The sequence below is a fragment of the Salmo salar genome, chromosome 01 (genome assembly GCF_965601325.2).
Source record: "Salmo salar chromosome 01, fSalSal1, whole genome shotgun sequence".
In the NCBI taxonomy this organism is placed as follows: domain Eukaryota; kingdom Metazoa; phylum Chordata; class Actinopteri; order Salmoniformes; family Salmonidae; genus Salmo; species Salmo salar.
The window spans coordinates 181,609,105-181,619,997 of NC_138291.1; the positions used below are offsets into that span (position 1 = coordinate 181,609,105).

General features: G+C 44.4%; 1 protein-coding gene across 1 annotated transcript; it reads left to right on the forward strand.

The window, feature by feature from the left end:
• Nucleotides 1–329: 329 nt before the first annotated feature.
• Nucleotides 330–3,078, forward strand: thap1 (THAP domain containing, apoptosis associated protein 1). Its single transcript, NM_001141216.2, is given in 3 exon segments — nt 330–527; nt 1,559–1,754; nt 1,997–3,078. Coding segments are annotated over 3 exon segments (702 nt in total). The 5' UTR covers nt 330–456; the 3' UTR covers nt 2,432–3,078.
• The last annotated feature ends 7,815 nt before the right edge of the window (nt 3,079–10,893 follow it).

A 10,893-nucleotide genomic window follows, 5' to 3' on the forward strand; every position in this document is an offset into this window, starting at 1 on the left:
AGATGATGAAATGTTTTTGCCTACTATATTTTCGTTCCCAGGCCCCCGTCCCCACAGGAGGCCTTTTGACTTTTGGTAGGCCGTAATTTTAAATAAGAATTTGTTCTTAATAACTGACTTGCCTAGTAAAATAAAGGTTAAATGAATGAATACAATTCCAGATGTAATCTTTCCAGCAGTGTTTTGCCGCCCCCCAGCGGACAGAAGCGGAATAACACCTTATTATCTTCACCAATCAGAAGAAAGAGAAAATCTCTGCGAATCAGAGTTGAGAAAACATGTCACATGACCGACCGTAGTGAAGTCAAAGACAGATCTCTGAAGCCATTTCGGCCATTGTGGAAAGTGGAAAAGACCTCGCCAAGAAAGGACAAAAATAAAGCATTGAAAGACAAGAGAAAAAGGGACAAGACAACAATTGTTAATAAAATCTGCCAGTAACTCGCGATTGTAGAGATGGTCCAATCGTGCTCAGCTTACGGATGCAAAAACAGATATCATAAAGACAAAAACATTTCATTTCACAAGTAAGTTCAACTCCCGACATCAACACGGTCACTCTACAGATAACTAGCATGATCATACATGTTCGGGTTGTCTAGCCTTGTCTTGTTTACTATCCTAGTCAGTTAGCTAGCTATTATCACAGCTTTTGCACAGTTGTTGAGAAAGAATCGCCAGATTCCCCCATGACCTAGCCCAGACGCGAACCAGGATTCACGTAAAACGGGACAACGGGACAACGACGTGATTTTGGGAGGTATGGCAACTAGCTAGCTTCTGTTGACTTAGTTGTAATTGGGTTAAACGCGTGGGAATAGCTACTCATCAAGGCGATGTTAGTGTTGATTTTATAAATAGTAGATTGCAGTGTTATTGCTGTCACTCACTAGTACCCTTGTGAACGTTTGAATGCGTTTCCGCCCCGCGCGTCAGACTGGCGCTGCGTTTCCGCCTCGCGCGTCAGACTGGGTCTGCGTTTCCGCCCCGCGGGTCAGACTGGGTCTGCGTTTCCGCCCCGCGCGTCAGACTGGGGCTGCGTTTCCGCCCCGCGGGTCAGACTGGGTCTGCGTTTCCGCCCCGCGGGTCAGACTGGGTCTGCGTTTCCGTCCCGCGGGTCAGACTGGGTCTGCGTTTCCGCCCCGCGCGTCAGACTGGGTCTGCGTTTCCGCCCCGCGGGTCAGACTGGCGCTGCGTTTCCGCCTCGCGCGTCAGACTGGGTCTGCGTTTCCGCCCCGCGGGTCAGACTGGGTCTGCGTTTCCGTCCCGCGGGTCAGACTGGGTCTGCGTTTCCGCCCCGCGCGTCAGACTGGGGCTGCGTTTCCGCAGACTTTGGCTACTTAGGCTATTTACAATCGGTAGATTCAGCACTGACAGATGTAACCAGTTGTAGGAGGATGGTTGTTGCTAAGGTTAACCACTACAACAGTGACTAGCTACTGGACTGCCAACACAGTAACTACGTAACAGTACACTATAACAGTATTTGTGAACCTTCGAGTTTTGTTTTGTTTTGTTTTGTGTTGAAATGAAACAATACTCTGTCGGTGTATTGCAGGTTCCCATTAGCACGGCCAGACGTGTGTGGAAAATGGGTTGCAGCAATGAGAAGAAACAACTTCAAACCTACCAGATACAGCAATATCTGCTCTCAGCATTTCACTAAAGACTGTTTCAAACCAGAGTGTAACAACAGAGTCCTGAAGGAGAATGCTGTACCTTCGCTTTTCTGTTTCAGTAAACTACAAATCAAGGTAACACACAAAAAGGATGCATCATTTTTCCTGTGGAACCTATAGCCTGGTCTCAGATCTGTTTTTGTACGGTCTTGCCAATGCCTTTTGGTTGTTGTCACACCTATCACGTCTGGTGTTTTTAATTGGCATGACAATGACCTGACAAGATAGAACACATCTGGTACCAGGCTGGGGTATTTATACCAAACCTTCAAACATTTAATCCTTTTAGATTTGTACTTAATTATTATTTTTCATAGGCAGAGTCCTTGGCCGACCCGTTCCCTCCAGAGATGGATTTCCCCCTGACCCTCCCCTCCCTTCCGCTCTCTGACACAGAGGAGACCCAGCAAGAGATACAGACAGAGACTCATCACACTGTAGACCCTTTACCCCTGGTAGAGAACCTTCCCCACAGCATGTCCATCTCCTGCGACCACAACTACACTGTAGAGGACACGGTTCAGCAGAAGAAGAGGATTGAGCAACTGGAAGAACAGCTGGATAAGCTGAGGAAGAAGTTAAAGACCGTACAGCAGAAGTGTCGTAGGCAGGAGAGACAATTGAAGAGGTTTAAGGCTATCGGAGAGTTCCAGAGGGTGAACAGGGACCCCGCGCTTGGAGAGGGATATGTAATTCTACCCAAACAGCTTTATGATGCGCTCAAAGGGATTGAGCCCGTAGAGGGCCCGTGAACGCCTCAAATACACCTAGCCTGGGTGCCAGTCTGTTTTGTGTTATGGGAGTTGGCAAGACCACAAACCGGTCTGGGACCAGGCTGTAATAGTCTAGGCTACGGACCCTGATGGTTTTTTCTCTGGGTCTGCCTTCAGTGTATTGGGGTGGTCCCAGGTTTATCAGTCCCTGCTTTATAGGGTCAGTGTGAAGACTCCCATATCACCTCTCCCAATAGAGGTGTAGCAGATGACTATCTCTACTACCTTGTCTGAGGCCTAGAACTACTGGCATCCTGTATCCAGACATGTCTTGTCTAGGGTCAAGTGGTATTGCTGGTGATTTCTTGTGTTATGTTGTGTCAGTGTGGAGGGTTGTTTGCAACCGGGTCGGGTGGGTTTTCCACTTTTGTCACAGACAAAAACCAACTATACATTTCTTTGGTAGTTTTTATTTTATTTTATTTTATTTCATTTTCTTCAAGCTGTAAACTTAAGGGAAAATCCCTCAAAGTACAATAACTGTTATTTGAAGGGTTGATTTAAAAAAAAAAAAAAAAAAATTGGTGGAGGGATGAACACTTGTACTGTATGTCCATTGTTTTAGTATTTTAGTCGATTTATGTGTACTCTTGGACAAAAAATGGAATGATAAAATGGGAGGTTTGTAATTGGCCCTTCTCTTCTATTTCTACTGTAATATGAAATCATGTGACCTAACTGGTTGTCAGTCAGCTGTATGTCACTTTGAACTATTGTTGCTGCTGAGAAATCAACAACCTTGTATTAGAGCAAAATGTTTAAAAAAAAAAATATATATATATATGTTTTCATGAATATTGTCTAGCAAACAGATTTTGGACAATGGATCCTTGTAAAAGTTGAGGGTTCAATGTAATATTCATGCACAGTTTCTGTTCTTAACCCTAAAGCACAACAGTTATCCATCAATGATACGTCTTTTTAAACTCAATTCTTCTTGTATTTCCCCCCAAAAATGTTGTTTTTGACCATAAATTCACTGTAATTTAAAACTTAACAGCAAATGGAACACTGACCTGTGGCAAAATGTGTCGCAGGAAATTCATTTTTACAAAACGGGACAAATGTTATTTCCCCAGAGCCCCGAGACTTGATTAGTTGGGGTTTGAATTGCAGAAGTCATAGTTAAACTGTTTTGGGATTATTATCTGCACTGTTATGTAGGAATTGTGATTTTATTATGAGGGGGCTCCCTAATGAAATGAAAGTTTAGCAACCGCTGATATAGGGTGCCATGTAGGATGCACCCAATGGCGTTTTCAAGGTGAAGTATCTCCTAGGGACAGATCTAGGATCAGCGTCCCCCTCCAATACTAACCTTAACTATTAGTGGTGAAAATCCAAAACTGACCCAAGATCTGTCTAGGAGCAACACCCCCCCCCCCCCCCCCCCCCCCCTACTCGGGTAAAGACTATCTTTGTGGAGAATCTTATCTTTTGTATTTCTGTTGAAAAGACCAAGTCAAAAGGGGTGTTATTGGGGTTATGATCATATTTAAAGCCATAAGGGGAAACTGGACCTTGAATTAACATAGTTGCCTTATAGTGGGCGACCGGTTTGTTTCTCATAACATTTTGATCTTATTTCTTTTTGTTTTTTGTTTAATTATCTGTGCTCATACTTCCCAATTCAAGTCTCTTATGACCATTTGTTAGTTTTTTTTTAATCCATTTTTTATTTATTTTTATAGCTTGTGAAGCTTGATTTTTATCAGGAAGCCACATGGTCAAAGTCCCAACGACTTAAGTTATTGATTTTGATTTCTTTCTGTGTTGGCACATACTTAAGTCATAACTGACGATCTCAGCTTCAACCCCCCAGGCAATACTATATTGCCTGTTTGCAATAGATGCAGTAGAGGTCAATCGAACTCGACCTAAACAATGGAGTTGCATTGGAAACGCGTGGGGGAAAGATCCCGACTCGTCTCCTTGCCTCCCCGCAGCTTCTGCATGTTATGCTACGAAATCAGCCAAATATATCCAAAAACGGACTTAAGTAACCACATTGTGGGCCAGTTACAATAGGTAAATCATTTGCCTAATCGGATTTGACTAATAATCCACTTTGTTACAGCAGATGTGTTGAATTTGCGCCAAACTGAACGTCTGCGTTCCATTGACTCCTTTACTGATAAATTCACCTCTGAAGGTGAAATGTGTACTTACATTCTGAAATCTTGCTCTGATTTATCATCCAAAGGTTCCCAGAGATGACATGAAGTGTGGTTTTGTTAGATAATTTTTCATATCATTTTTCATATCCTAAAAAGGTCCATATGTCATGCACGGTCGATTTTTGTATTTCCACTCGTTCAATTTGCAAAGAAAGGAATCTGTGAAAATCTAACCCTAAGCGTTGTTTCAACCAGTCAAATCACATTCGTATTTATTCCTCAGAGATCCTAGAACGTAACCAGACTTCACTATATCATTAGTGGTGTAGTATATCCTATAGGACACCAAATTTGGTCAGAGAGCGACGCCTTCATGGCACGCCGATGACGCTGGCGTTCTTCACTTGAACGACTCTAACGTTGTCAAATAAGCACCAATCGGGGTCAAACAAAGCTAGCTAGATAGCCAATGAGCTGGGCTTTACGAGAGTATCCGGAAACCCTGTATCTGTCGTAAAATGTAGCTACTAACCTTGTGCGACAGCATGCCTTTTCCTTTTGGACAAAAATTATAAGAATATGGGGAGTTATGAAAACTGGTTGTTTTTGCAAATGTTGAATTTATAATATGGCTACTAATACTGGAAAAGCTACTTTGCTCATACTTCTACTGCCATCTTGTGGACACCATCGGAATTACAACCAGAGTGATGGGTAGAACTGGGACCTTTCTGTTGCATTTCAAAGATGATGATTTTCTTCTACCAGATCTATTGTGTTATATTATCCTACAATCAATTCACATTTCCACAAACTTCAAAGTGTTTCCTTTCAAATGGTACCAAGAATATGCATATCCTTGCTTCAGGGCCTGAGCTACAGGCAGATTTGGGTATGTCATTTTAAGCGAACATTTTAAAAAGGGGGGCTAGCCCTAAGAAGTTTTTAAGGCTGATTTACAGTCCGTTTATCGACATGTCAGTAGACAATTAGCGTAGTGACTTCATGGACATTCTGTTGTCGTTTGACATCAAACGTGTGTTTTCGTTATGAAGAAGTATTTAAGCAAAACGACAGCCTCAGCATTACATCAGCAGCCCAGTGCTCCAAATAGCCTTACTTTCTCTATTTTAACACCCATAAACTCATCCATTTAAAAACGACTTCACTAAATGTCAACCAGGCAACATTTCTAAACAATAGCTAGATTTCCACCCAATTGGCGACAGATTTTCATCCGAATATTAAAAAATGTGCATAAAGAAAATATGCACATTTTCCCACCAGTAGTGTTTCTTCCACCAAACTGACTTGTTGCAAACAAAATATACTTTTTCCACTTAAATGTTCATTTACCGAATAAAAATCTATGGTTCAATGTGTTTCCATCGCATTTTCAACTCAGCCGATAGTTTTGTCACATCAACTGTTGCGTTTAATAGTAAATGTGCCTATTCTGGTCTTGACATGGTCTCTGAGGCCAGCCGCTCACAGATACACTGCGGGGTAGACTAGTCTTCATGAGATTATGGATAAAAACGAGAATAGCGTTATTTGTCATCGATCATCGTGTCACCAGAATAAGACAGACCATGGGGTTTTTTATTGGAAAGGTGCACTTTCACCCACCCCCTGTGAAGGTGTTCATAATAGATTTAATCTGTAGTTTATTAAACTACCTGGTTACCGAGTCGTAGTGGGACGACTCCACATTTACTTCATTATGATGGTTATTCCAACGGCGTTTACCGACAAAAATAAAGATCCTACCATGTCGAACGAACTAATGACCTGTCGGCGTTTATAAAATTGTACCGAAACTTCCTATTTCCCATCACAACTGTCTTCATTCTGATTTTAATTTTATGACTTCACTCGTATACAAACTGTGTTTTGGTTCGTTCAAATGACCAGAGTATAACTGACAACGTCATAAATATCTAAAGTTTTTATTCATTATTATATTATTATAAATAACATTATTATTTACAAGGTAATGGCGAGTTTACAGAAAAAAAAATGTTTTAAAGCCACAGTGTACGGAAATAAAAGTAGATCATTCTGTATGAGAATTGTTGAACTCCTGCATCTTGTCTCAGGTTGATTTGATCTGGTTGCCGTGGCAGTCCGATCACTGTTGCCAACTCATTTTCAGGGTGAGTTGCTAGGGGCAGGTTGGTTTGATCTGGTTGCCGTGGCAGTCCGATCACTGTTGCCAACTCATTTTCAGGGTAGGTTGCTAGGGGCAGGTTGATTTGATCTGGTTGCCGTGGCAGTCCGATCACTGTTGCCAACTCATTTTCAGGGTGAGTTGCTAGGGGCAGGTTGGTTTGATCTGGTTGCCGTGGCAGTCCGATCACTGTTGCCAACTCATTTTCAGGGTAGGTTGCTAGGGGCAGGTTGATTTGATCTGGTTGCCGTGGCAGTCCGATCACTGTTGCCAACTCATTTTCAGGGTAGGTTGCTAGGGGCAGGTTGATTTGATCTGGTTGCCGTGGCAGTCCGATCACTGTTGCCAACTCATTTTCAGGGTAGGTTGCTAGGGGCAGGTTGATTTGATCTGGTTGCCGTGGCAGTCCGATCACTGTTGCCAACTCATTTTCAGGGTAGGTTGCTAGGGGCAGGTTGATTTGATCTGGTTGCCGTGGCAGTCCGATCACTGTTGCCAACTCATTTTCAGGGTGAGTTGCTAGGGGCAGGTTGGTTTGATCTGGTTGCCGTGGCAGTCCGATCACTGTTGCCAACTCATTTTCAGGGTAGGTTGCTAGGGGCAGGTTGATTTGATCTGGTTGCCGTGGCAGTCCGATCACTGTTGCCAACTCATTTTCAGGGTAGGTTGCTAGGGGCAGGTTGATTTGATCTGGTTGCCGTGGCAGTCCGATCACTGTTGCCAACTCATTTTCAGGGTAGGTTGCTAGGGGCAGGTTGATTTGATCTGGTTGCCGTGGCAGTCCGATCACTGTTGCCAACTCATTTTCAGGGTAGGTTGCTAGGGGCAGGTTGATTTGATCTGGTTGCCGTGGCAGTCCGATCACTGTTGCCAACTCATTTTCAGGGTAGGTTGCTAGGGGCAGGTTGATTTGATCTGGTTGCCGTGGCAGTCCGATCACTGTTGCCAACTCATTTTCAGGGTGAGTTGCTAGGGGCAGGTTGGTTTGATCTGGTTGCCGTGGCAGTCCGATCACTGTTGCCAACTCATTTTCAGGGTAGGTTGCTAGGGGCAGGTTGATTTGATCTGGTTGCCGTGGCAGTCCGATCACTGTTGCCAACTCATTTTCAGGGTGAGTTGCTAGGGGCAGGTTGGTTTGATCTGGTTGCCGTGGCAGTCCGATCACTGTTGCCAACTCATTTTCAGGGTAGGTTGCTAGGGGCAGGTTGATTTGATCTGGTTGCCGTGGCAGTCCGATCACTGTTGCCAACTCATTTTCAGGGTGAGTTGCTAGGGGCAGGTTGGTTTGATCTGGTTGCCGTGGCAGTCCGATCACTGTTGCCAACTCATTTTCAGGGTAGGTTGCTAGGGGCAGGTTGATTTGATCTGGTTGCCGTGGCAGTCCGATCACTGTTGCCAACTCATTTTCAGGGTGAGTTGCTAGGGGCAGGTTGGTTTGATCTGGTTGCCGTGGCAGTCCGATCACTGTTGCCAACTCATTTTCAGGGTAGGTTGCTAGGGGCAGGTTGATTTGATCTGGTTGCCGTGGCAGTCCGATCACTGTTGCCAACTCATTTTCAGGGTAGGTTGCTAGGGGCAGGTTGATTTGATCTGGTTGCCGTGGCAGTCCGATCACTGTTGCCAACTCATTTTCAGGGTAGGTTGCTAGGGGCAGGTTGATTTGATCTGGTTGCCGTGGCAGTCCGATCACCGTTGCCAACTCATTTTCAGGGTGAGTTGCTAGGGGCAGGTTGGTTTGATCTGGTTGCCGTGGCAGTCCGATCACCGTTGCCAACTCATTTTCAGGGTGAGTTGCTAGGGGCAGGTTGATTTGGTTGCTAAATGACGCTGTGATGTCATTGCGTGATAACGTAAAACATGCGTCATTACGTAGAATACACAATAACGTTACTCAAATTGACTGGTCATCTCAGCGAAAAAAAATATGATTTGACATTTTGTTCAAGATTCGTGACCAACTATATTCATTGGGTTTGGCTTGTTGAACCTGTACTACTGCTGCTGCAGTCAGACAACAATGATTTGCAATTTTCTGAAATTGCTGCTGACTTCACTCACTTCTTCAGCCAGACACGTGTTGTGACAGAGAACATCGTTTTTGTATCATTTAGTGGGAAAAAAATGCATTTTAGCGTTAGAGTCACTTTTCAAAAGTTGCTAAAAGTTCAAAATACATTTTTTAAAGTAGCTACATTTGTTGCTAGGTGCTGTTTGGAGAAGAAAAAAAGTTGCCAGGGTAGTCTGAAAAGTTTCTAAATCTAGCAACAAAAAGTGCTAAATTGGCATCACTGAGTCTGATAGGAGCCAATGTATGCTTGATCCGATCATCTGGTCGGAGGCGCCATACCGGAGGGGCCAAAATTCAGCTCCATATTGAATCGCCATGCGCCTCTCAAACGTTGTAACAATGCGGACGTAGGGCTCCGTATAGATCCACATTGACATGGTTGGTTTACAGTAGGTGAGTACGGGAGGTCCTGTATAAACACAGTCACTTCCTGGTCAACTTCCTTCAGAGCTGACTGCTCGGCCAAAGCAGACGACGTTTCAATAGTCACTGAGTTTTAAACCAAACATTTTTGTTTTATAATTAACTCGAGTTAGACCACAGTCTGTTATTTCACATGGGAGCAAATTAATGCGCAGAACAAGCGAGGAGGTGGGCATAGCAAGCACGAGTTAGAGAGAGCCTATTGGTGTATTCTAGCATGTATTTGTATATTCCCGTTAGGGGGACGCCTACTCTGTGAAGTGCGTGTGGAATAATAACTCAATTCGCACTTGCACTTCTAAACAATGCACATTTACAAAAAACTTTGGATAAGGATAAGTCTACAAAACTTAGTCCACTCTGTTCGTATTGTTTCAAAGATGAGAAAATGAGCAAAATGTTGGTCAGAATCCATCATGCTCCTTCTTAAAAAAAAAAGAAAAGTTATTTCACCTTTATTTAACCAGGTAGGCTAGTTGAGAACAAGTCCTTTATTTAACCAGGTAGGCTAGTTGAGAACAAGTCCTTTATTTAACCAGGTAGGCTAGTTGAGAACAAGTCCTTTATTTAACCAGGTAGGCTAGTTGAGAAGAAGTCCTTTATTTAACCAGGTAGGCCAGTTGAGAACAAGTCCTTTATTTAACCAGATAGGCTAGTTGAGAACAAGTTCTCATTTACAACTGCGACCTGGCCAAGATAAAGCAAAGTAGTTCGACACATTACATTACATTTACATTTAAGTCATTTAGCAGATGCTCTTATCCAGAGCGACTTACAAATTGGTGCATTCACCTTATGATATCCAGTGGAACAACCACTTTACAATAGTGCATCTAAATATTTTAAATGGGGGGGGGGGGGTTAGAAGGATTACTTTATCCTATCCCAGGTATTCCTTGAAGAGGTGGGGTTTCAGGTGTCTCCGGAAGGTGGTGATTGACTCCGCTGTCCTGGCGTCGTGAGGGAGCTTGTTCCACCATTGGGGTGCCAGAGCAGCGAACAGTTTTGACTGGGCTGAGCGGGAACTGTGCTTCCTCAGAGGTAGGGGGGCCAGCAGGCCAGAGGTGGATGAACGCAGTGCCCTTGTTTGGGTGTAGGGCCTGATCAGAGCCTGAAGGTACGGAGGTGCCGTTCCCCTCACAGCTCCGTAGGCAAGCACCATGGTCTTGTAGCAGATGCGAGCTTCAACTGGAAGCCAGTGGAGTGTGCGGAGGAGCGGGGTGACGTGAGAGAACTTGGGAAGGTTGAACACCAGACGGGCTGCGGCGTTCTGGATGAGTTGTAGGGGTTTAATTGCACAGGCAGGGAGCCCAGCCAACAGCGAGTTGCAGTAATCCAGACGGGAGATGACAAGTGCCTGGATTAGGACCTGCGCCGCTTCCTGTGTGAGGCAGGGTCGTACTCTGCGAATGTTGTAGAGCATGGACCTACAGGATCGGGTCACCGCCTTGATGTTAGTGGAGAACGACAGGGTGTTGTCCAGGATCACGCCAAGGTTCTTAGCACTCTGGGAGGAGGACACAATGGAGTTGTCAACCGTGATGGCGAGATCATGGAACGGGCAGTCCTTCCCCGGGAGGAAGAGCAGCTCCGTCTTGCCGAGGTTCAGCTTGAGGTGGTGATCCGTCATCCACACAAACAACAACACAGAGTTACACATGGA